The 27,325-nt window shown below is 43.9% G+C and overlaps 1 protein-coding gene across 5 annotated transcripts in view; it reads right to left on the bottom strand.

Moving 5' to 3' along the window:
- The window catches only part of TMEM131 (transmembrane protein 131), a 224,554-nt gene that overhangs the window by 9,881 nt on the left and 187,348 nt on the right, over window positions 1–27,325 (bottom strand). For all 5 annotated transcript variants that reach the window (XM_023618615.2, XM_070235088.1, XM_023618613.2 and 2 more), the window contains 9 exons: window positions 27,036–27,187; window positions 26,498–26,640; window positions 25,868–26,054; window positions 24,670–24,855; window positions 23,706–23,864; window positions 22,724–23,307; window positions 9,309–9,484; window positions 5,946–6,073; window positions 88–212 (listed from right to left, as the gene is read on the bottom strand). In XM_023618615.2, the coding sequence (XP_023474383.1) occupies window positions 88–212; window positions 5,946–6,073; window positions 9,309–9,484; window positions 22,724–23,307; window positions 23,706–23,864; window positions 24,670–24,855; window positions 25,868–26,054; window positions 26,498–26,640; window positions 27,036–27,187 (1,840 nt within the window). The remainder of the gene's footprint in view (window positions 1–87; window positions 213–5,945; window positions 6,074–9,308; window positions 9,485–22,723; window positions 23,308–23,705; window positions 23,865–24,669; window positions 24,856–25,867; window positions 26,055–26,497; window positions 26,641–27,035; window positions 27,188–27,325) is intronic.

The following is a 27,325-nucleotide window of genomic DNA, read 5'->3' as shown; positions in this document are numbered from 1 at the left end:
AACTACTAACTGGTTACTGGTAACTCACAACTAACAACTATTAACTATTAAACCATGAAAATGCCTGTATGACTAAAATGAAAATACCTTTTGTTTTCTGGGCATTCCGTGACTTGGATCCGCTGGTCAATGCAGCTGGAAGCGGAATCTTGGCTGGGAGATTTCTACGTTGCTTACTTTCCAGTGGGGCAGTATACGGTAGCTCTAAGGAACTGAAAGACAACCACGGATGGAAAATTCACATTTATCCCTTTGTTTTGGAGCAGAGAATAGAATTCACTGATTACTGTATAACTTCAATTGCACACTTTACTAATTTGGCTTCCTGAGGCATTATCTCCCCGTGGTCCTAACTTAGGAACGGCCCCGCATTCCAAACATTTCCACGACCGTTCAGGAGACCTACAGCACTCACAGATCCGTTCTGTGCTTTCGAGTGCGACAGTGAGGTGAGCTCTGTTATTCAGTAATGCGAAGGGCCCAGGGCACCCACCTCACATAATGTGTCCAAAGCCTTTAGCACAGACTTGCTGGCTCGGGGCTGCTAAGTGTAAAGTCATTCTGCTTGTGAGTGAGTCTCACCCAGCATCTAGACTACTGGTGGGACTCGAACACAGAGATTCTGAAAGGTCTCAGCCTTACAAACGTCAAAGGTTCTGCTATTCAAACTTTGAACACGTTTTTCTCACAGAATTAGGAAATGAACCAGCGCTAAGCTCCTGGGCTACCTACAAAGGTGCTCTGAGCCCACTGCAGAGGCGCGGGCCTGCAGTACCTGCCTAAGGTCTAGCGGGAGTACACTGAGATGAGTTTTCTTCTTGACTCTTGAACTCGGGGTTATCCTAGGCAAAAATCTAAATATTCTTTTTATTAATTTACTTAGACTGTACATGCTTTCTAAAGATTCAGAGGTAAGTTTAAGATAATAAACATGTGTAAATAGGATGACTGGCTCTGAACTGCCTGTCAGCCAGCACAAAATGGGAGACATGAGGGCTACTTTAAGTTCCTACAGCCCGAAGAAGAAAACACTGGAATCTGCTGGGAGAGCAGCAATCTCCAGGAGAAACGGACTGGGCGGGTGGCCCGGATGAGGGAGCACTGTGAACAATGGAGCTATCTGGGCCACAGAGACATTCTTTACAAAGCCGCTTCTGTAACGATCAAGTCGCAGGCTTGGGAAGGCCTCTGACGGGTGCTAGGCCTGTGTGGTCCAGGAAGGGCATCTTCTGGGGAAAGCTGAGACATAGCTGAGAGAATCCGGTGTCGCCTTACGAGAATTCCTCCCCAAATCATCAGTGATCTCCAGCATGCTCCTGGTGTGGCTGGAAAACTGCCAGTCCAAGGCTCAGCTGACACCATCCTTTTCATTAAAAATCCTACAAAGTTCAGTGACTGACGTACATGCTCTAAAACGGGTATGTCTCTGGCATTTTCTACCTTAGTGCACTTCCTGTCCCCAACCCTCAGGTGAGTGACTCCAACATGCCACTCAGGCCTCCCTCGGCCCCATCTTTTGGGTTCTTTAGGCACCACATTATCCCCCTTCCGTTGCTACTTGACGTTCCACTCCTGGAAGGCAGCCCATTTCTAGGTTCTGAGTCTACTGTACTAATTCAGACCACATTTCAAAGGTCAGAATCATTCAAACTCTCTAGATCCCATGGCACCACAGCACCTGGCAACCCCCCCAAAAGGTGAGCAGATGATAGAACAATACATAAAGTGTGATCTCATAAATAAATATATATATATATATATATTTTTAAAGATTTTATTATTTCCTTTTTCTCCCCAAAGCCCCCCGGTACATAGTTGTATATTCTTCGTTGTGGGTTCTTCTAGTTGTGGCATGTGGGACGCTGCCTCAGCGTGGTCTGATGAGCAGTGCCATGTCCGCGCCCAGGATTCGAACCAACGAAACACTGGGCTGCCTGCAGCGGAGCGCGCCAACTTAACCACTCGGCCACGGGGCCAGCCCCATAAATAAATATATTTTAATGGAGGCTATTTACAAACGTTTTATAAGGTAGTAGGTTAAAGGTCATTTTCTTTTGTTTCTTTATATTTCACAAATTTTCTAGGTTTTATACAGGTAATTATATTTGGAATTAGTAAAAGAGCTAACCAAAAATCCAAAGGGTCTCGGTTAACCCAAGTAAGTAAAATTTTAGGCAGGATAACAAACTGACGTGAAAAAATCCATTGTTTATGGACAGTTTTATAAATCTTCCATCCTTCTACTTCTGACATACATGGTTATTTAAAAACTGCATCTTTTAGAAAAGCCAAGGCTCCACGACACAGACACCTAGCCTCCTGGTTGTGCTGGTGAAGGTGGGCGGGTGTGAGCTATTTAAAGTCAGTGTGGGGGATGGGGGCTGTCTATTTATACAAAGCTTAAGTCTGTGCCACTGTAAAATTAGTTGGTTCTTAAGAAAAACAGCGCCAGACAACTATGTATTTTACTTTTGCTGATTCATACTTTCCTAAATTAAGCCAGAGGATCTCTATCAAGAAATTTTTTTTTCAGGCTTCTGAATAAAATGGCTAAGAGTCAACTTAAGTGATTCTTTCTAAAAGGGAAAAAGAGAAGGGTGGTTCAGGTGCCAGGTTTGACTTTTGCTCATGGAATACATGGGACAGGCCCCTGTCTGGGGCGGCCGGGAGGCACAAGGCTGAGGGCGAGGTTAGGGCCATGCCAGGGCTCATGGGCCTAGAGGTCAGCGTGTGGAATGTGGCACCCACAACCCTAGGCGCGCTATCTGAGCAGATTATTAGAGAGCACGATTATTCTATCAAGCGTTTTTTGCTTATTTTAGATTATTACATTTAAGTTATATAAATGTGTAAAATATTGATGAATATAAACAGCAACCAAAAGGATCAATGGAGAGCTGGTATCCTAACCCAGCAGGTTCTGCAGAAGTCCTTTCAGTGGCTGAGATCTAACTCATTCCCTGGCACACATGACCCAAAATAGCCTCTTTGGGAGGTCTACAAGGTTTACTTCCCTAGTGCTGAAGCTGGGAAAAAGGGATGGAGCGGGTCTCTGCCGTTGCAACCCCGTGCTCCACACTCCTAGCAAGTGATTTCTTTGAAGTCATCTCTTGGGACTGTGGCAGGTTGGGGATGCACGGGCAGAGACTGTGTCTGAGGCACTCCTCTGGCTTTACCACCACTGGTTTTTAGGAAAACGAATTCTTCAACTTTTAAGGATTTAGGTCTCCTGGTCTGGAAATGACATATGCTACAATAAGGATAATATTTAAAGCCTAATTTTCGATAAAGCAAATGTAATCTAAGCCCACAAATACTATTAACACTGCAAGATCAGGTTTTGGCTAACTGATATGTAAGATAAATACTTATTCCCAATCAGATAAAGCTTCCAAAAGACAGTGATAATATATGCCTTATTAATGGTATCTCTTTTAAAAAAGGTGCATATATTTCCTTCAGATATGTGAAATCTGACAGTGACACACTGAAAGCACTCCTGACTGGGGACAGGAATTTCAGGCGTCACTGATGCTGCGACTAACGGCAACTTGACCTGAACGACAGCACAAGCCACTTACTACCACAGCTCAGCGCAGACAGGGAACGGCCCAACTCAGAGAGGCCACCGTTCTGGTTATTAAAAAACCAGTCTTTATTTGTTTAACTCCATATGGGATTGATGTACTAATGAATTTTGATTCTCAATACTTTTATCCTTGAGTTCAGACAACCACAAAACAGTATCAGTGACTTTAAAAAGATTAGGTAAGGAAGGTCAGAAGACTAAGGATATGGATTGCTTACAGATTTCTCCAGTTACAAAAGAGAATTTAAAAAGTTACGATTCAGAGTCCACTGCCTCGCCTGTCTCCTGGTAACGCTTTCTCTCTTAACTGCCTATCTGGAGAAGGCGGGCTGCTGCTGTAACTGTCCCTGACTGGGTGCTGGAGAACTGGCCGCTCCCGCTTCCGCTTTTCCAGAGAACTCCACATCCCTGCAGACGCCGCGGCACTCAAGTTACTCTTCCACAAACTTTCCAAAACCAACTCTGCTAGTGGTCAACTTATTTCATAAAAAGGTCAGAACACAACGGAAGTCAGTGGAAGAGGGATGAGGATTAAGGTTAACGTGTACTATTTGTTTTAAAAATATTCTATCTCAGGTGCTGAGCTCAGGCATCAAGGCTAATTAACAATGCAGATGGGGTGACAGTCACCTATGGAAGGGTTTCACTAAGATATTTCTTAGAAGCTTGGCTTTAAAATTTGTGATCATAAGAATTATAGCATGATTGTCTATTCTCACAAGATCTCTGCATATGTAAAAACTAAGGTTTTTCATAATTTGGATTTTTTGGCCTCATTTACTTTAAAATATCTGATCAATTACCTAAGCTTGAAAAGGGCCTAGAATAATAATCCCTAGCCACCAAATGAATATGATTCCTGTCCTGCGGCACCAGAATATTAGCACCAATTAGGGCCTCAGGCCGACTTTTCTCAGGAGAGATCCAAGTGTCAACCATCCACCCCTTGATATTCCTTCTAACCGGGTCAGATCGTTCTCAAAAAATTGAGGGACTGGGTTACTCAAACTAACAATTTGCACAGGAGTAAATTTTAGGTATAAAGACTTCAATGCTAGTCACTGCCATACGCTGCGTTATTTCATAAGTTCAGGGACAGGGTTAAATTTTACTGCAGTAATCACTAATTTCTTCTTAGCTTTTGGTTCCACAGAACAGACTGTTCCTCTTCAGTTAGACTGTACAATCTAGAGATAGAGTCTAGGTTATTGGTGTTTTTGCAAAGCTCAGGTATTGTTCCCAGAATCAGAGTAAGAACAGACCTTTCACAAATCTAAGGCCGACTGTAATGCTAACAATGTCTTCCTTTATTAACTTATACCTAATTCCTTCAACTTCTTGGGTTAATGCCCACGTATCACACAAGAAGGCAAATATTGACTTCCATGCTGATGGCCATTTTATATGATGAACTAGGAAGGATATTATTAACAACACTAAAACTAAAATTAGTTTTTTTTTTAATTTTAGGAACATTAGCCTTGAACTAACATCTGCCACCAGTCCTCCTCTTTTTGCAGAGGAAGGCTGGCCCTGAACTAACATCCGTGCCCATCTTCCTCTACTTTATATGTGGTGACGCCTACCACAGCATGGTGTGCCAAGTGGTGCCATGTCCGCACCCGGGATCTGAACTGGCGAACCCTGGGCTGCCGCAGTGGAACGTGTGAACTTAACCGCTGAGCCACCGGGCCGGCCCTAAAATGAGTTTATTAGGTAGATCCAAGGTTTAATGAAAGTACGAAGAAACCTTAGTTGATAACCCAATAATTCAACACATTCATTAACTGCGGAAACATTCTGCAGCAAGCCTCCTTGTGGGGCCCACCAGAATCCCATCCCACGGGGACTGGAATGGAGTTATTTCATGGTAGTAATGTCTGACTGATTGGTTATATCTGCCCTGAGCATTTTTTAGGTAAGAATAAATTCTTCCAAGTTTTATGGCACATTCTAGAATTTATGGAATTCTAGGTCCCACCTGCAGCTGTGGGTTCGTGAGCAGAGTGAGAGTTGTTCCTGAAAAAGGTTATGCTCGTACCTGTGCCTAAACCTTCAAGGTCATCTCCGTGCAGAAGTGAAATGGCTCTCTGCCTAGGAATGAACTGCCACCTACATTTTTGCAATAAGTTGTTAATTTTACCTTTGACATATGTGACATCAGAAGCATGTGGCTGTCCCTCAACAATGACAGTGACTCTTAGGCATTAGAAATAACCCAAGAGGAACGTGATGCGGTACATGGCTTTTGTTGCAAAAAACTCCAAAACACAACCAACCAAACAAAAACATCACCGAGCTTTCACCAGCAATTTCTTTCATCTACCTTACCTCTCTGCACTCATCTGTCTCTCACCTGGGTTTCGCATCTGTTGGGATCTCTTTCTTAACATTCAACAGTTTTCTGCTTTTTTGCTTCACTTGAGACATTTCATTTTCAGGTTTTTCGGGCATGGCTTGTTTTCCCTTTTGCTTTTCTGTATCCTGTAAAAAATTTACATTTAATTGCTGAGAAGGATTAATAAAAATGACTGATATAGTCCCATTTGAAGGTGGAGACACAAACCACAGATGTAGCAGATACACACACTGTATGGATAAAAACGATAGAATCCTTTCTTCAAACTATCTTTGACGACTGTGGTTCTGTCAATTGTTTAGCCTTTAATTTACCATAATTATGTTTTGCTGAGTCTGAGTTACAAAGAAAGTCATGTTAATTTATACTCATATCCTGACTAGGGTGGGTGGTGGCAGTGGAAAATTGGTAGCTTCTTATTTTTAAGTATTGGGGAAGAAACCCTTGCCTTTATTTACAAGAAAAGTTCCAGCTAGGATTAAAATATAAAGTTAAACACTCTGGCAATGTTCCTAATCCCGAGCATAACAAAAATCTAGGGCAAGAAAACAGTGCGTGCACCTCTAAGTGTTCACATCCATTCAGTACGTGCTTACAAGTGACACTGTGGCTTTCAATAGTGTTATCGCGGGTTTAATGCCAACAACTACTCACATTAATGGGAGCGGGCTTAGCTATTCATTCACATAATACACAAACATTTACTGGTCACCCACTTGGTGCCAGGCAATGGGGTTACCAAGAAAGCCTAGTCCCTTCCCCCAAGGACTGTGAAGTCTAGGAGGAGGGAGACACAATGACAGTTAGGGATCAATCAACTTGTACCTTCGTATAGAAATGCTCATTCGTATATTGACAAGTCATGTCTGGGGCACAGAAGAGCTGTCTTGCCTGGCTTGAGTGTGGTGCCTGGACTGAGAAGGCCATACCCAAGTTGCATCTTAAAGCTGTGTTACTCAACTGGTCCAACTACTGTTCCTGGTCTGAGACTGGGTAGATGCAGAAACTGCACTTATGCTTTTTTTATAGTAATGTGACACTGTTGCGGCATCATGAGATCAGTGGACTGTCTCCGGAAGGGCGCCTATTCATTCAGTATTGTTGAACTTGCTTGGGGAGTTGAACATGGAGTGGGTGTGTACTACTTGTGTGCAGTAGGACCACATACATGACACACTGGAAATAAAAAAAGACCTGGTACTTCAGCACAGAGCTTGAGCAGCACTGTGTTTAAGGATACACTGAGGCTAACCGGGGACAGTAGGGGAAGGACATACTCAGCAAAAGGGATCAGCTGTCTGTACAGGGGAGCATAAGCACATGGTGAATAGAGTCTACCCAACAGCGTCCAGCTTCATGGTTTATGGTCATCAAGGCAGCCGGGATTCTAACAGGTCACACCAGGTCAATCTATTTAACTGTCAAGAGTAAATAACCAGAGAAAGGGCTAAAACACCCTCCTGCCCATACACCTTTTGAGACTATTCTGAGTTATTGAAGAAGTATTTCCTGAACACTTGACTCATCAAGAACTTCGTAGACTGTGAGCTCTCTGAGGATAAGAACCTGGTCTTGTGTCCACTGCTGTTCCCAAGCACTCAGCACAGGCCTGGCACTCAGGTACTCCGCACGTTTGCTGAGTGAACGGGCAGAACAGGGTTGGAAAAGACAGACGAGAGAGAATGACCTGTCAAGTTCGTAATCTAGTTGGGAAGAAAACACACACAACTGGTAAACAGATCAGTCACGAAGAAATAAAAGCACACGAACTCTGTGCAAGAGTGCTGAGAAGGAGTAAAAACCGATGAGAGGGGAGAAGGGTAGAGGTATGGAGGCCACACGGAGGATGGCAGTTCCGAGCTGCGTCTGTAGGGAAGCAAATGACAGGGAAGGAGGTGGGAGAAACAGGAGGAGACGAACCCCAGAGAGGTGGGAATTATGCCACTGGGTGCCCAGGACATTGCAGGTGAGGTCAGCTGGAGAGGGGGCCACGGAGGAGGGGTTAGGAAAAAAGCCGGAAAGGCAGAAAGAGAGGAGAAGTTGTAAGAAAGCCTGTGCTGAAAACGCTTTCCTGTGATTGTGGGACCCACTCAAAGATTGGCAGGAGGCATCCTGCTGGCTGAAGCAACACGTTCAAGTGGCCATCAAGTGCGGACTCCACACCAGCTGTGGGCTGTGCCGAGGGCGTGCGGAGAGCCACACCCACTGCCAGGATGCCAAGGGCAAGGCCGCTGACAAGAAAAGTAAGTTACAGACGAAGTTTGTTCTAAAAATTAACACATGCAGATGACACTGAGGGATCTCTGTAAGATGACTCCTTATGTCACTGCATTAAAACTGAAGAAGAAATTCTGGTCTACAACATAAAAGGCTATATTAGCCCCATTTTAAATTTGAAATATAGTTATCTAAATATAAAAATGCCATGAAAGAACTATGCCCTTACTTTTCTTCACATCACTTATACCTCACACTCTCAGACATATTCACAACAGGAACTCAACTCTCCATTTACCTAACACCCACTATGTACCAGGCATTTTGCAATATTATTCCTGATGCTAATGACCACTCTGAGAGCTGAGGACTCTGAGGAGGCAGTTTTCTTTCTTTCATTTTTTGCTGAGGAAGATTGGCCTGAGCTAACATCTGTTGCCAATCTTCCTCTTTTTGCTTGAGGACGATTGTCCCTGAGCTAGCATTTGTTCCAATCTTCCTCTATTTTGTACGTGGGACACCACCACAGCACGGCTTGATGAGTGGTGTGTAGGTCTGCACCTGGGATCCAAACCTGTGAACCTCAGGCCGCTGAAGCAAAGCATGCGAACTTAACCATTATGTCACCCAGCTGGCCTCAGGAGGCAGCTTTCTTGATGTGCTGATGTGACTGCGAAACCTGGGGTCTTTCCCTGGACCACATTTCTCTCTAGGACTGCTCTACCTGCGTGGGCCAGCAGTGATAAGACAGAAGTCCAGTGTGATTAAAATGGTGTAATTCCTTCTCATCCTCTTTTGATACTTAAAATTTGAAACAAACTTCAGGAGCCAGAGTAGTTACTCTTCTAGATAACCCCTAACTTTCAAGCAGTGTCCCCAACTTCTATTTTACTTTATTAACATGTTTCCAAATGTCCTTCCCTGAGGGAAACAAAACATGCACCCCCAGAGCTGTGGCCGCTTTCTGCAGGAGAGCGACTATTCGAGTGACCATTTCAGCACGCCTGTGCACACTGAGAACTAATCCTCAGAACATGGGCATTATGTTAAATATAAAACATTCGTTCTGCATCAGAAAGACAGAGTGTCACGTGCTCCAGGAGACACTTCCTTCCCTCATCCGTTCGCAAGGCCCGGCCCTACCTCCTTGAGGAGAGGCTCTGTGTCGGGGTTGGAGGTTTCTGTGGTGGTGGAGGAGCTGTCGTCGTCAGCCAAGGAGTCTTTCAGTTCATCCTCCTGGCTTTTTCCCTTTCCCTTCTTCTCCTTTTCCTCCTGCTTCTTAGGTGGTTTAACCTTGCGTTGAAGATGTTTTCCTTTCCCTGGGGACGAAAGTCAAAGTAAAATAACTCTTTAATTTTTAAATAGCTCAGAAAACAGTCATTAAAACTTTTTAAAAAAGGCTGGACTCTTTCTGATAATAAAGCTTTCTTTATTTCTTCCCTAATTAAGACTTTCCAATTCACATTTGATTTTTTGATTGGAATATTTTTAAAAATCAACTTTATTGAGGCACAATTTCTGTAGAATAAGATACACCCATTTTAAGCGTAAGTTCAATGAGTTTTGGCAAATTCAGTAGTCTTGACAAATCTGTATGTCTGTCTGTCAGAATACTTTTTCATACCCCAGAGGGTGACGTAGCCTTGAAAAGTCATGGAAGAGAAAATCAGAGATCCTTTCAAACCTGGAGATGGAAGCCTGATGGTGACAGAGGACGAGCTGCCCAGTGTGTCACCTGAGGGGCGCTAAGAGCCCCGGCAGCAGAGCCCTGACGGCCGAGTCCAAATCCTGGCTCTCTCCTAACCGGCTGTGTGGTCTTGGCCTCTCAACTGCAAGCCGGGGGAGACCAGACCTCACAGTGCTGTAAGGAGGAATTACACAAAGCCCTTCCAACAGTGCCTGGCACATAACGCCATGTTGTGTTAAACATGGACGGAAAACAAAACAGAGCTGCAGGAAGTCTATTATTTTACAAGACATGGATGCTCCCAAGACAAATGAGACAACACATCTGAGTGCCCCCTATTTGCCAGGCAGTGCTCCTTGTCCTGGGAAAACAGCAGTGAACACCAACAACTTACTCCTTGCCTCACGGAGCTTGCAGGCCAGCCGGTCCAGACAGCGGCAGAGAAATCTCCAATTCCAGTTCCTCAGACTGCACCCTCAAAACCCCCTGGGCGGGCAGGCTGCGTAAAGCCGCAGAAGCCACACGAGCCACAGTGTAGCCCATTCTCTCTTTGTCACTTTAAAATATGTCCTTTTGATAATGGTGGCTTTATGTAACTTATTAAACCCTGATGTTTTATGGTCTCTGTTGATGGGTACCAGACATCCAAACTTTGGCATCGAGAACAGGGGCTGGCAAACTACGGCCCAGGGCCCAAATCTGGCCTGCGGCCTGTTTTGTGTGGTTTGTGAGCTGAGAAAGACCTTTACATTTTTAAGTGGTTGAAAAAAAGAAACAAAGAATATGCAACAGAGACAAGTTTGTGACACACCAAGCCTCCAATATTTACTCTCTGGCCCTTTACAGAGACAGTTTGCTGAGCCCAACCTAGAAAAAGAATAAGTACGGTTCTGACTGATATGCAGGAAATGTCCTTTCATCATTTACTCTCCCACTGACTCCAGGAGGTATCAGAAGTCAAACCATAACTGGGACATTAAATTGCAAAAACAGAGAAGCCTTTGTTTCAGCAGAAGACCGGCCGGTGGTTTCACAGCTCCTGCCCAGCCTGACCACCCAGAGCTCCTCTCCATCCCGCAGAGGGGCGGGGGCTGCCCTGCTCTGGGCCCACGAGCCCCAGGATGTCTCAGATTCTGCGAGTTCAATAATTCGTGCTTAGAACACTTGACTTTACCACAGGACCAAGATCGACCGGCATGCAGCGAGCTTCCCACCTGCAGTTCTACAGTTTTATCATGCTGAGGTTCGCGGGGTCAGAGGCACTGTCTGTATAAGCGATTTGTATTTACAGTAACCTGAAATTTTCTTCTCAATAGGAAAGGGCTGGAAATGTTTTTTCCCTGAAGCCATGGACACACAAATAAAGGGGAAAAAGAAATACTTAAACCAATAGTTAAGTTGAAAATTTGGGTTAAAAAACTTATTTCATGAAGGAGTAGTTTACATTTTTTACCTCCAAATGCCCCTCTCTTATTAACTTCTTAACATGCTGCACTTTGACTTCTGTCCTCAGCACCTTAACGAATATGATTTGAAAAGGTGAACAATAACCCCTTAACGGTCACGCCGATGACCTCCAGCACTCCTCCTCCTCCAAGCCCTCTCTGTTCCGCTGGACGCTGTGGAAGCCCCCCGCCCCTGCTGGACCCAGCCAGCATCTCCTCCTCTTCCGGCACTGTGATTCTCCTGACGTTTCTGTGGCTGTTTCTTTGCTGGTGTTCCCTTGAGACCTACCCTTGGAACAACTTCTCTTTTCCCTTTATATTCTTCCCATGGCTCACTTTAACTAAGTTGACATAAGCAATTCAAATCTAAAATGTCCAAGCCCGAGTTAAATATCCTAAAAGCATCTTTTGGGTTCTCAGTCTATAATACTGGTTCTTAACCTGCTGCACTTCAGAATAACGTAGGAAGCTTTTAACAAACATTGCTGTATGGACTCCACCCTGAGAGAATCCGATTAAAGCAGCTCGAGGTGGGACCCAGATGTGGGGATGTTTTTACAAAGCTCCTCTAGTGACTCTGCTGTGCCACTAGGCTGAGGCTCACTGGTCCACAGTATCAACGGCCATCCAACCACTCAGCCTAGCAGCTACCTCACCGTCATGTATGATTTCTCCTGCTGCTTCTATTCCCAAATCCAAATGTCAGCGGGAGGGGAGAGCGTGCTTTCCCCAGAGAAAGGACTAATAATCTGGCTGGGTTAGACTGATGACGGGCCCATGTTCGCCCACAGGCAGGGTCACTGTGCCCGGCAGGCTGCACACACGGGTGACTCAGCCTTCCTTTTGCCACTGGGTGGGGTGAGGGAGGAAGCTGACTCTCAGGCAAGCTTGTGCCCAAGGGTCTCTCCTCTTCCTCAGGGGCTGGTTTCCAGTGTAATGACTGGGCTTTAGGCAGAGGAGAGACCCTTTAAAACCTTTTGTTAGGTCAGTGGTTCTCCAAGCGTTTTTCCCAGACCAGTGGAATCAGCACTACCTGGAACTTGTTAGAGATGCAAAGTCTATGGTTCCACTCTAGACGCACTGAACCAGAAACTCTGAGGGTGGCCCAGCAATCTGTTTTTTAACAAGCCCTTTAGGTGACTGTAATGACAGTTAATTTGAGAATTCCTGGCTTAGGCTATAAATTCCACCTGGACTCAGGAGAGCATCTGTGTTGGGCACCACGGGCACAAGATCTGCTGGTGATAACGTGGTGCCTCATTTCCTACTTCTCAAGACCTCTGTGTGTCTATATCCTATGGGTATCTCAGAAGGAAAGGTACCTGAAGTTCAGAGTAGAATTTGGGGAATTCTGAGTTATCTGGATGAAATTATCTAAACAACTCAGCATCACCATCAATTAATCAGTCAAACGGATTCTCCCTTTAAAATCTCTAATTCCTTTCTTACCTCACCCCCACGAACACTTCCTCAGCTCAGGACTTCTCCATCTGTTGCCTGGCCTGGAGAAATAATCCAGCACGAGCGACGGGTTCCTCAGGCTTCACACCACTGTCTGGATGAACTGTCCCTGGGGCCACTCACCCTCTGTCTACCTACTCCCACCGTCACTAGACTCCTGATGGAGGATGCCGGCTGATCCCCTGGTCAACACTGACCTCCTTGGCGCTCTTCCTCATACAGTCTAAGCACCTGAAAGGCAGAGATCAGGCCTTACTGATCCCTCCATCTTCAGCGCCTTGAATGGTGCCCAGCACGTGGCAAGTGCTCAGCCAGTGTCTGCCAAGCTGCACAAGTTGATTTTGTGCCTTTCTCAACAGTGAAATACACCGACAGTGTGACTTGCTACCTCAAGACCAAAAGCTTATCCCTCTCGATGCTTTATGAGGAACTTATGCAGGTTTCAATCAGTCACTCTTCATACCAAACTGCATGATTCCACTTATATAACATTCTTGATACGACAAAATTATAGGAAAGAAGAAGAGATTAATGGCTATAAAGGAGGGGGAAAGGAGGGGGTCGGAGGGGGAGGGAAGTGGGTGTGGCTAGAAAAGGGCACACAGGGGATCCTTGTGGTGATGGAAAAGTTCTGTATCTTGACTCTGTCAATAGCAATACCCTGGTTGTGATACTACAGTTTTGCAACATGTTATTGGGGGAAATGGGGTAAAAGGTACAGAGATCTCTCTGCATTATTATTTACAACTGCATAGGAATCTACAATTATCTCAAAATAAAAAGTAAAAAAAAAAACAGTGCATCTCAGTTAAATTTAAAAGCAAAAAGTCCCCAAGAGCTCACATGTAACCAAGTTGTGGCATGTTCATGGGGTGAGTACTAATCCTTGCCAACTATATTAATTCTTCAGAACGAACCAAGTGTTTACCTTTAAAAAGCTAAACACACTTTTTTTCTCATGCAAATAATAGGTCCATTTGGCCTGAAAGGCACCCTTCCAAACCCTATTCCAATTTTCTTTTCACCATGCCAAGGACTGCATCTCTCATTCTAATCTTGTCCGAGAAAAATGAAAGATTTACAGAGGTCTACCTCACAACTGACCACTGCCATACGCTGCTTCCCTCACTGAGAAGAGAGGAGGAGGACAGTGTATGAAGTGGACAATGGTTTTCTCTCAAAGCCTAATATCACAGATGGACACTCTAGGCATGATTATTTTAAATGACACGCTGCATGAGTTAACATACTGCAATTACAAACCCCGTCCTTAGATATTTAGGAATGTCCTTTTTTTTCTTTTTGAGGAAGATTAGCCCTGAGCTAACATCTGCGGCCCATCTTCCTCTACTTTATATGTGGGATGCCTGCCATAGCATGGCTTGACAAGCAGGACATAGGTCCGCAGCCAGGATCTGAAATGGCGAACCCCGGGCTGCCGAAACGGAGCCCGTGAACTTAACCGCTGCACCATCGGGCCAGCCCCATAGGCAGTTTCCACTTTTCACCATTATAAAATATGGTGTATGTAAGATTATTTCCTGATGCTAAATTTCCAGATATAAGCTTACTGGTTCAAATGATGTGTGTGCATTATTTCTTTTTATGGCTTTTGACATACTTCAGAAAACTTGCTGCTTTCTGCAATCTATGCATACACAAACTTCTTTGTAACATAACTACCACTGAAAATTATTTTCTACATATAATCTATGGGTCCTAGGCTACTAATACTTTTAGAAATATATAATTTGTGTGCCTGAATAAAAGAAAGTGAGAACAGTTATTTGACAGAATGATTTGGGTGTAAGCCCGTCTACACAGCAAATCAGAAGATAAGCCTGCCAGAGACAAGGCTATTATGACGAGCTACAGCAGACTCTGACGTGTGGCTGGCCGGTGCTCTCACGTGACAAGCTCCCCTGCTCTTGTCTTCACGTCCTGCCTCCAGGGGGCAAGAAGAGGTCTAAATGCCCCCGTGCGTCCCTCCCTCAGAAAACGCTGGCCGTTCTCCCTCATTCACATGGCTGGTTGGAAGAGCAAAGCTGGGTGCCTTCTGAAGCCCCAACTATCTACCTCATGCTCTCTCCTGCCATGCCCAAATACACAAGTTCTGATAAGAAGTTTCAGACCTGGAAGGGAAGCAAGAGGCCTCACTTGGACTCTCAGCATAAGATTCTTTCTCCACCTAAGTTGTCATTGGCAGGGAGGTGGTAGGGAGGAGGTTAAGGGGTACCTGATGGTGATTAAGACAAGCGTACTTCATTGCTCATTGTGTGCACACTTCTATGGCAGAAGACCTGAGAGAAAAAAGGGGTGCACGGTAGAAAGCCAGGCACCAAAACCCACCTCACCCTGCTAACACCTGATAATCATTCAAGACTCAATGGCTAGTACGAAACACTCCCATCCAGCTTGGAGAGGGCATACTTTCTGCAACTCTCCTCAAATCAGATATTCAGTTGGTGGCTGCTATGCCTGCTCTTAAAAATGGTCAGAATGAAACAGTTTCTTCATTGCTTTAAAGCCTAATTAAGTACATTTTTCCTAATAATTGAGTGAATTCAAAACTCTTCATAGACAAAAAACATTTGTCTCTACCTGGAGGGCACCTTGGTGCTAACACGCGTGTACAAGAACACAAGGCAGGCTGCTAAATATTTGTGACCGAGTGCTATCCACTGCTCCTGGGTCTCACACTTTCACCTCGCAGTGAAGTTCTGACCCCTATCAGATACCCCAACTGGGAACTGAATACATACACACCCCAGTCAGCATAAATGCTGTGTGTGTGGGTGCGGCTAGGCGTACATCTGAGAAGCAAGATGCAGATGAGGAGTCATGATTTCATGTTACGAGGCCAGTCAATATAGAGCACCTGTGTGGGGAACAGTCCCATATTCTCCTCAATAAAGACACAATGCCCATTCTATCATTCAGTGTCCTCAGGTTCAAGCAGGAATGCAATGCCAACAAAGGCTGTTTTTTCAGATGAACTCTCATACTTCCTCTTTCTGCATGAGAACTACATAATGATGTTTTACTTTGCCCTTAGCTGCCAGGAAATTTGCAGCTCAACTTAATACTTAATGGTAACAACAAACTTTATTCTAGGTTTCTGTTGAGATAGCACCATAATTAAAAGCAAACAGATAAAAAAATAACTACTTTCTGACTTTCACTGTTTTATAAATGTGCTTTAATAATTTTAACCACCTCCAATCATTTTAAAAGTAGGCAAACTGAATTATAAATTTAAAGAACATGTCCTGCTCGTTGACTTTTTCTTTGTCTTCACTAAGTAGTGTAAAAATGAATTTGTAATCACTAGTTTGGCAAGTTGCTTTGGTTGACTCTCTCTCACTTTAAAGCATTTCATTTAATTTCCACCCAAAAGAACTGCTTCAGGGGAGTGTGAATTACTAGAGCCAATGGTTTCTCTGAACACGTGCAGTCCCCGGCAGCTGTGGACCCAAGTCCAGGCTTAGGCAATGTCAGTGACAACACCTGACGGGAGATTCTGGAGAATCTCTACAGAATCACCAATTCCGGCAGGAATGTGTCTTCCTTCTCATCTTGTGGCTGTTTAAAAGGTCTAAAGTGAGGCCAATAAATTATACAGACCAACACAGAATTTACTTGAGTCAGTACTGGTCATGTAAATTTATTTTCCTCTATTTATTCTGAAATAATACCTTTATAGGAGTATGATAAACTAAAACACGCCAAAAGTGCATATGAAGAAAACTCTTCAGAAGCTCTTTAGCTAAAGTAAATATTATTTTCAAAATTATAGCAAGCATTATTTTTTCTTATTAATCTCTGTGCTTAGATAGCAAAGATGCCTGTTTAGCCCAATAGAAGGTAGAAAAGAATTCCTATTAAGTGAAAAAACCTTACTTCTATCCCAGGGAAGGAGTTAATACTGAGTTTGAAAGACCCATGATCTATTCTGTTGTGGTTCTTCTTTCATCGGTATACCGTTTGCAGCACTAAGCAGAACCCATAACGTACACCAGACTAGGGAAAAAAGGTAGCACAACCCAAACTTCATAGGATACAGAGGACAATTATTTAGGGTTTTCATAAAATTAAGACGTTCAATTAGATTTTGGATTTGTTTATTCTAGAAATAGTATCATGGACATTCATAAAACAAACTGACTACAATTTAACGTTGGGAGAGGACAGCTTTTGTGCTTCTGTTTAGGTATTTCTCTCCAACCCCTTTAAGGGCAGTTCCTTGCCTGCCTAAAAAACCACTAGATGGGACCAGTGCCCACCTCCCAAGGACACTTACTGGTTACTTTCCACTAGTGGGTGGGCTTATAATGGCTAAACACAGGTTATCTAATCGCCCGTGGATCCTGTTAAATGCAGATTCCTATTCAACCCAGCAGTTTGGGCTGGGGCCCAAGATTCTACATTTCTAAAAGTTGCCAAGTGATGTTACTATTGCTGGTCCTGGACTGCAAATCCGGGTAGCAAGGCCTTAACAGACTCACCCCATACCCTCTCTTCCAGGGAATGGCTCCTCTATGTGGGTAAGCCACTGCACTTCCGGCCCCAGGTGGCCAGCTGACCTCAGAGGGCCAGCTTCCCTGGGCCAATACTAGCCCTCTTCTCTGCTCACTCTTGTCCAGCTTCTCTGCCTGTGTTGGACAAACCAGGTTAGACTGACTCCGAGGACCGGTTAGCTCTGCCTGTGGGACTATAAACATTAGTAGAGGAGGGAGTGGGAAGCCTACGGAGCAAGGCCCAGGCTTCACCCATACTTATCAGACGCCCTGCTTCTGGAGGGAGGAGAGGTTAGGATGGGTTTTGTAATTTAGCTCTGAATCTAGTCTGTCTGTCACTCAGCATGCAGCCTGGAAGGCCGGGGGGGTGGGGCGGGGAGGGTGACCAATCAGATCCATGCACCAAGAAGGATCTACATCTAGGACAACTACACACCCACTCCATTCCTACACACTCTGTCGGCCTCTCCACCATAGCCTAAAGATCTCCTGGCTCTTCACTAAAGAGCCTGGCATGAGACTCACTCACTGACCTCTCTTATCAGTGACTCTGAAATCCAAATTTCAAAAAGCTCTCAAAGCTCTTTTTCCTTAACTCATTTAGAAACAAAAATTGATGACTGAACTTTTTTATTTTTCCAGGAAGATTAGCCCTGAGCTAACATCTGCTGCCAATCCTCCTCTCTTTGCTGAGGAAGACTGGCCTTGAGCTAACATCCGTGCCCATCTTCCTCCACTTTATATGTGGGACGCCTACCACAGCATGGTGTACCAAGCAGTGCCATGTCTGCACCCGGGATCCTAACTGGCAAACCCCAGGCCGCTGAAGTGGAACATGCGCACTTAACCGCCAGGCCACTGGATCAGCCCCTGATGACTAAACTCTTTTGGTGGCACAGCCTAAGCTGAGCTGACGTGGGGCTACTTTCATAGTCTTCTGAATTACATGGTATATGCACTGTATACCTTTCCAAAAATCTGAATCCCCAAACACAGGTGACTCCCAGACTCGTGTAAGGGACTGTGGACCTCTAGCTCTGTGGCCTTGCTGCTGCCAATGGGCTTTACTTCTGTTACTCTTCCACATCCCATTTCCGAGGCTGCACCTAAGAACCTGTTATTGCCCAGAACTGCTTTTTCTCTGAAACCCTAAACTCTCCTGCCTCATTTTCATGCCTCAGTCTCCTATCATCCTCTTGCTTCCACGATCCCTGCAATTTGACTTGTTGGATCTCCCAGCCCTTGACTTGTTCATGCTCTCCCTGTCTGTGAGGTTTCTTCTGGATTAAGGTCCTTCCCTATCCTGCTAATTCCACACAGCCTGGCACATCCTCCACTCTCCTGCGAGCATCTGTGACATTCTTACCCTGTATCTTTTTGCTGTCCCTGTCCTGTAGAACTCCAACACTGTCTCAATCCATCCACCCAGCCTTCAGTCTGCACCTGTGGACTGCAGAGCATAACGGAGAGAAAAGACAGAGGTTTGCGGCAGTGCCACGGAGACCCTCAGCGGCGTCCCCAGTGTTGCCCGAGGGGCTGCTCTGCAAATCCAACTCTCATGTGCCCTGGACTCCCGGCTACAGAAATCTCAGCTATCTGGAATGTGACTATTCTGAAGTGGCTCTACTTTCTGTTTCTACCCTACCGCTTCTCCCTTTAGGCTCAGCAGCTGTGATTTTAGCTCAAATAAAAGCTCCCCTGTGCCATCTCTTCATCTCTATCAGTTCGCCTGCATCAACATGCCTGAGGAATAAGCGTCCCTGCTTTTATAATCTACTGAACTGGGTCTCATGCCAACCCACCTCCTTGGGCATTTGTTTTCACAAGTATCTCGTTTGCTTCTCCTTTCTGGAGGCGGCAGTGTAGTGTAGTTACCATCTGAGGGGTTACAGTCAGGCCTGGGCTTGGTTCCCATATCTGCCTGACATTACCTTTCTCAGATTGTATTTCCTCACTGCAGACACAGCAACGCCAATCACCAAGGTGCACGAGGCGTGTGCAGTCCTGTCTGGAACATTGTCCTTGAGCCGTAGATATTTTCAAGCACCTTGTTTTCCATTTTTTTTGTCATTAAAAATACTACCACGCGTGGGCCTGGCCCCGTGGCATAGCAGTTAAGTTCGCACACTACGCTTTGGCGGCCCAGGGTTTGCAGGTTTGGATCCCGGGCGCAGACCTATACACAGCTCATTAAGCCATGCTGTGGCAACGTCCCACATACAAAATAGAGGAAGATGGGAACAGATGTTAGCTCTGTGACAATCTTCCTCAAGCAAAAACAGATGTTACCTCAGTGACAATCTTCCTCGAGCAAAAAGAGGAAGATTGGCAACAGATGTTAGCTCGGGACCAATCTTCCTCACCAAAAAAACCCCCACCAAAAAACACAAAACAGAAAAAACCACTACCACACAATATATGCATCTCTTATTCTTATTAAAAATTAAAGAACATGGAAACTACAGATTAAAGGGTAAACACTCCCTTTCACTCACTCGCCCCCAACACATACACTAAGCAGTGGCCACTGTTAACAGTCTGATGTGAAAGGTACTCTCCAGCCACAGCAACCTGGTTTCTAGTCCTGTCACTTCACAGAAACTATTCTTGCCAAGGTCAAATAATGTCCTAACTGCCAGGCTCTGTTCTACTTTGCTTCCTCTGGCCTTGCTGGGATATGCTAACCATATCTTCCACTTGTTTTCTGTCATGCTGTCTGCTGGCCGCCTTCTTGCTGGCCTTGCTCTCAGGAGTCTTAGCCCTCTGCTTGTTCCATTTCTTACCCTCAAGACCATGTTCCAAGCAGACATTTCTGCTGGGATGTTCCAGAGCCACCTTCCACTCAGCAGGCTAGAGATGGTGTGCACCATTTCCTTCCCTAATAACTATCATGGCAGTAGCTACACCCTACAAAGTAAGTAGTAGCTATCCTCTCCATCTTAAAGAGAACAAACGGAGACTCAGAGAAGTAATTTTCTCCAATGTCACACAGTTAGTAAGTGGCAGAGACAGGATTTGATCTGGGCCTGACTGATGGTAGCCCCTGGCCTTGGGACCCCACATCACTCTGCTGCTTCCGACCCTACATAAAGCCACCCTTCAGATGCCAAAGGTAGAAACAAGGATGGCTGCAGATTGCACTACTTGTTCAGTTAATGCAGATACTGAGAACTGACTGCACCAGGTTCAAAGCTTTCTGAGGTTTTAACCCTCAATCCAGCAATGGCCGCTGCCCAGTCCCTAGGGCTTACAGTTATCAGGGGAGAAACCACAGAAGTACAGAATCTAATGACTGCCCAACTGTATGAGGCCCTGCTTAGGCCAGCCACGAACAGAGGGCATTTCTGGGCTCCACCTTCACAAGGAATAGTGACTGGAGGCATAACCAGGGAAATGGCTGGCTGGCCTGCGAGCCACTCAACTCGGAGACGGCGGGATCTAGGGAGGTCACATTCATCTGACGAGAGGTCACTGTGAATACTCTCCAAAGCTAGAAATGACAAGAGTCACTAATAATGTGGTATCCACGGTCCATCATTAAATATCTTTTAGTAGGTCGACTCTAGGACCACTGTGAAAATTAAAAAGCATTTTTTAATTGTAAAATTTACACTCTAGAGGAATGACCCTGAAAATAAAAATGGACCTGTCACACTGAGGTTAGAGGACCAGCTTAGACACAGGCAAGGAGCATTCCACTGATTGCCAAACTCCCTGTCAGAAAGGATAATATATGTTTCTATTATCCATGCCCTCAATATGGGAAAACACATTATGTAACTTGATCTAGTAAAAACAAGAACTTTAAGCATTCATTTAATCCCACTATAAAATTACCCTAAAATGTATAAGCTCTATTAATAATGAGTTAACAGAAAAAAAGATTTCTGTGGAAGAAGTTAAATAACATTCAAGACATTTTACTGTTTTACAAATCCAAATGCAGGTAATTCTAAGAGGACTCAACACAACTAGTCTTCGGATCACTGGGATTAAGAAATTCTCTAGAAGAAAACCCTGGGCTCTGGGACGTCAGGTTTCTTCTGACCTCCTGGGGCTGCCATGTTCCCTGTTCCCTGTGTTAAGTCCTTGGTACATCAGCGAGGGAGGTACTTAAATACACTTGGAATAACATTATTAGCATGGCTGCCACAGGAGAGAAGGGAAGATGCAAAAAAGTTCAGGCTCTAAGGGACTGAACTGAAATATAGCTAGAGGACATTTACTAGTTTTTACATTTGGATTTTGGAAGTTACTAATCAGCCCACCTACATATGTGTGGTATGTGGACTTCTAAGGGGGCTCCAATGAGCCCCACCTCCTGGTACTGTATTTATGCTTCTGTGGAATTCTCTTTCCGGGAGCGTGGGCTGGGCCACACTTCTATTGAGCAGAGAATACTGCAAAACTGATGGGTGTCACTTCCAGGAGTAGGTCATAAAAGACTGACTTTCACTGGGCCAGCTTGTTTTCTCTTTTGCCTTCTTGTTTGCTCGCTCTGGTGAAGCCAATTGCTTTGAGCTGCTCTATGGAGAGGACAGGCTGCTGGCCAGAGCCAGCGAAGAATCGAGACCCTCAGTCCAATAGGCCATGAAGAATTGAATCGTACATCAACCACCAGAGTGAGCTCAGAAGCAGGTCCACCTTGAGCTGAACCTTAAGATGTCTTCAGCCCTGGCCAACACCTTGATCGTAGTCTTATGAGAGCCAGAGAACCCAGCCTAGCTGTACCAGATGCCTGACCCACAGACACTGTGAGACAGTAAATGGTGGTGTTTTAAGCTGCTAGGTTTTGGGGTAATTTGTTAATGAGAAAACAGATAACTAATACAGTATGCAGAACTCTAAAGGAGGGGTCAGCAAACTTCTTCTGTAAAGGGCTAGACAGTAAATATTTTCACATTTGTGGACCTCGTATGTCATAACTACTCAACTCTGCTGTTGCAGCACTTCGGAAAGCAGCCAGACATACGTAAACGAATGAGCATGGCTGTGTTCCAGCAAAACTTTATTTACAAAAACAGGCGGTGATTTGACCCACTGGCTGTAGTCTGCCAACCCCTACTCTAAAGTGGAATCCTAGTTTTGAGTTAAAGGGCAGACGATATCCATTTACCACTACGGTAAAAATTATTTTAACAATTAACAAAAAGCTCAACCTACCACAACACCACAATAATCACAGGCAGGAAAGGAAAACAGTAGATGTCCAATAAATTTCTCAGTGTGGTAAGTAATCTAAGAAACACAAATATCTTTCATGATAAATGGACACCTCTACTTGCATTCTGACAGGGAAGCGCTGAAGTCCAATACTGGAGAGAAACTTGAGCCAGAACACCTACTGAATTAGCTGTTTCTCACAACTATGATCACAGCAGCTCTTAAACGTGCACTAGCTTTCCCCTCAGGCATCGCGCTTCTCTGACAGTGAGAACAGACGATTACCTTTGCTTTTTGACAATGGTGATGGCGGCTGCTCTGTAAACACTTCTAGGGGCGGGGAGTCGTGGTGGTCGAAGTCCTTGTCCATGGCTTCTATGAGACTGGTGATGTCGGAGTCCTCTGAGCTGTGCCTTGTGCTGCTGGCACGTTCTGGGTGGGAAGGGTGCACGAGGGGGGCGGGTGACAGCCTTTCTGGCTGTGGCTCCTGGTGCTGAGGCACTGGCGGTGGTGGTGGAGGTGGAGAGTGCTGCTCCAGCGGGCTGTGGACATGGTGCTGGCTGCTGTGCTGGCTCTGCTTCGGCCCTCGGGACTTTCTGCCTGCTGCATGACTCTGGGCCACTGCACTGGAATCTAAGACAAGGGGGCTTGCTTTGCTAGCCGACTGTGCATTAGTCCTGCTAGAGGTACTTGAGCTGTTTTTGGCTCTGACGTTTTCCACGTCAGCTGAGTTTCTATTGCTGTGGCTGCTGTGCGGGTGGACTGACGGGCCACACTGCTTATGACTCCCTGCACTGGGTCGGGATGACGAGCCACCTGCTCCACAGAACCCCCTGCTGTGACCGGGGTCACAGCTGAGTGTGTTCAAGCTGAAAAAAGGACCAACTGCAGATCAGTAAACAGCAACCTACAAAATCTAAGATTAAAAAAATTTTATTTCATCAGTATAGCCACCACAAATATAAACTACCGTGAGGAAAAAACGGCAAGAAATAGGACGCTTTTCACAACTCTATAGGTTTGTTCTATCTGAAAATTTAGGAATCGAGTCAGTGATACAACCAAGAATATTTTAACCCTCACTACCATAATAAAAACATGGTATTTGCTATGAGTTCTTAGTAATTGAGAGCTATACACAGGGTATTATTAAGTAATGAGAATTAAGACTTCCCCCCCCGAGAAAGGAAGAAACTTGGTTCTTCCTTTAATTACACAAGCCAAATCTACGTATTCTAGAGCATTTATTTCCAGCACGTGCACATACTTTCCTTCAGATGAAATACCAACGATTCTCCTGAGATCAAATGGTCTTCCCACATCAAAGGGCGGGTTCGAGGCCTCAAAAGATAGTCGCCTTCGGAAGGGCTCCCAAATTCCTTGAGCTTCTAAATAGGCCGTTCCAATTACCAAAAGAAACAGTGCACTGCCGGGTACAGAAGTCAGAGAATTGGGTTCATTTGTTAGTGCAAGAATAACAAAAGCTGATATGAAAGGCAGAGCTTCTTGGTAAAGTACAGTACGATATAAAAACCAAACATGCCTGTGACAATTTTTAGTGGAGAAGACACAATGTGCCACAGATAAAAGTGTGCTCATCAATTTTTCAGAACGCCGACTTAACACAGAGGCTTATCTAGAGGAAATCACTATTTGTGTCAGGAGGATACTTTCCAAACTTTTACCAAGAAGCAGCTTTTATCTTTTTGGTTTTAACTCTGTAGGCCAACTCTTCTCCCTTAAAGAATGTGTGGGCTAACAATATAAATTAATTTAGAGGTGAGTAACTCTAATTCTCAAAACACATAAAGAAATATACTGAAAAAAAGATAAGGATGTTGAGGATTTAAAAAATATTTCTAATCAGTTTCATGTTGCACAGGTATGATTCAAGAAAAACATACTATTATGTTGAGTAAATTACATATGCCCAAATCAAGAAACTTTACCTGGTAAATTATGAGTGTTTTTTTCCTTGAAGAAATTAACATGTACTTAACGTGTATACCAAATTTCAAAGGCAGAAAAGGCTTCTGTTTATCGTATCTACCACCCAAGATGGGTTCAGTTCTGACTGCTCCTCTAGCATATGTAAGCTCGACTAAGGCAGAGGTCTGCTTTGTTCGCTGGTGGATCCCCAGCTCTCAGAACAGTGACTGGCACACAGTGGGCACTTGAGAAACAGTGTCAAGTGATGCCTGAATACCAACCTCAAAAGAAGACACAAGTACCTCATTATTCCTGAGATGATGATGTACAAAGCCAGCTCCCAGTTAGGTCTGGGGAGGGCTTCTGCACAGGTTGCTAACATATGGTACGGAAGGGATGCATTCAATACAAATACAAATTCAGAGCCACTCGTTGTTATAAACTTCAGTTCACGAATAACTCTAGAAGCTGTGAAATCAGGAGTAAACCTAAAACAGAATGATGGCAGTAAGACTAAGTTTTAAAACCATACCCCAAACAGTTTAAATACAATACCAATCTCATACGCCTTTGAAACAACACAGAATTTTAGTTTGATACTTATACTCAACTTCTTCATTCTAAGAAGAAAACATTATCTCATGAAGTTAATAACAAAAACAACTATATTCTGTGGATAACTGGAGAAATTACAGAAAAAAAGAACAATAATTAGCTCCCCATAATTATTAATTCAGAAAGTGGCCTCTGCGTTTCTTTCCTGTCCCTTTCCCTCTCTCTTCTATCTATATCCACACTCTTCCCCCAGGATACATTCCCAATAATGCCTTTTGTGTACACCATCCTAGCCCTAGTGATCCTGTCTTCATCTCCTGCAGTACTGCTTTCTGCCCCAATTCTTTTATTTTTTGTTAACTGTATGCTCCCCAACCAGATGATCTGCGCCTGAGGGAAGGAGTCATTCCTCATTGTGCCTTTGGGTGCCAAGTATTATGCCTTACACGGGGTAAGGTAGTTACTTATTATGTCAATATTCACGGAAGATCATGAAATTACCATTCAATTAAGGAGACAGAGGTTACATTTTACTACATATGCTGCAACTATTACCGATATAATCATTCAAAACCAGAATATCACACATTCTTACACTGCACAACATGGAAAAACTGCACTGGATACAAGCGTTCGCTCTGTTGCTCAGACTGCGAATTTACACTCAATTTCCTACCAACGCCTTATGCTTTAATACGACCCTGAAAATAATTTTGAAACTGGTTTCCTAGATTACCTGATCCACTCTGGAGATAGAGAAAGTTTCACAATTTTGAAAACAAAGACATGAAGATTAAGTGGAAAAAAAACAGCAAATACATTTGTGGATAAAGAGCTTATTTTTCTAAGTATGAAAATATACCTTTCTACAGAGTGTGAACAACTCGAGTATAAAAAGTTAATGAGAAGCTAGTGAGTCATTATACCTTATAAAAAAATACTTACAATATGATTATGTCTTTAGAGGCGTTGGCACTTAGTGCAAACTCTTGACAATTAACAACTTTAAAGCCATATCCCTCACATGAGTACCCACTGACTTCAATGGTTTCTATGTGAATTTGAAGTTGTCCTGTATTCTCTACTTTAAATGTTCTTTTCAATGTGAAATTTGGTTCTCTTAGTTTCAAACCTAAAGGAAAAAAATCAGGAGGGTGCATAAATTTTGCTCTCATGTGCTCCAGGTCCAAACCATTAACACATTCTCCACGAACTACTATATGCCAGAGGTTATGACAACCTCCTCACGCCAAAGACATCAGCTATTACCCAGATTTCATCAGGAAGTACTCCACTTTGCTATGCCATTTTAGATGGCAAAAATTTAATTATGTTTTATTTTTCACACTCAGAGTCAATCACCTAAAGCATGCAAGGAATATTGATACTTTAAATCTCTTAAGATCCAAAACAAACAACCCTGAAAGCAAGTCAGAGTGTTTCCTTAAAATCTTAAGTGTTCATCACGAATAGATACGTGTACACATACAGAAATACTGTCCTTGTTTCTGGAATTATTTACTGTTGGAAACAAATGCTGAAATTTTTGACCTTGGAACTGTTAGGAATACTCACTATCTGTACAATCTTTTAATAATGCTTCTGTGATTTTAAAGCGTAAGGAACTCCCTGGACCCGGAAGCTTGCCTGCCACCCTCAAGCTCTCGGTGGTTCCTTGTCCCTGGACCATCACAGCATCCATCACGGTCAGGTTATTTCTATGCAAACAAGAATTACAGATTATTCTTCCATTAAATTTGCATAATCTTTCGATCTGTAATTTTTGTTGTTATTTTATAAATCACCATGTAGAAATTAATACACTAAATTTAAGAGTGACAAGTTTGGAATTTAAAAATATTTACAGAGAGAAGAGCAAGAGTTTTTCATTTTTAAGAGACACACATAGTACAGTAAGATACCATTCAGGGTCTTTAGGTATAAATGTGATCACAAAAGTGTATTTCATCAGGCATGGTGTGTGTGTGCGTATTTTGGACAAAGTGAATACTTATTTCGTAAATTAGTTATACAAACTCATATTGAAACAAATCAAGTAAGGGCTTGTATATAAGTACCAAAAATCAACCCACACTTACATCGCAGAACATACCTGATTATGATTAGTGAAGAAACAGTTCTGTTGTGAATTGGAGTAAACTTTACTTTGACAGATTTCTTTTCTCCAGGTTTTAAAATGAGGTTTAAAATTAAATGTTGAGAGAGGCCCTCTGTAAATCCTGTTGAACTTTGCAGGGGATGAGCCTTGAATCATTGGGTAAACAAGCTGGAGTCATTAATACAGTCTCTGGAAAAACGTTTTTTTCATTTATCTCATTCACAGTCCAGTATAGTTTCTTGGATTAATTAAATATGTAAACAATTTTATCCCTCATGATTTAG

Source organism: Equus caballus, chromosome 15 (assembly GCF_041296265.1).
Source record: "Equus caballus isolate H_3958 breed thoroughbred chromosome 15, TB-T2T, whole genome shotgun sequence".
NCBI lineage: Eukaryota > Metazoa > Chordata > Mammalia > Perissodactyla > Equidae > Equus > Equus caballus.
Note: the sequence above shows the minus strand (reverse complement) of the source record. Positions and strands in the feature narration are given on the sequence as shown.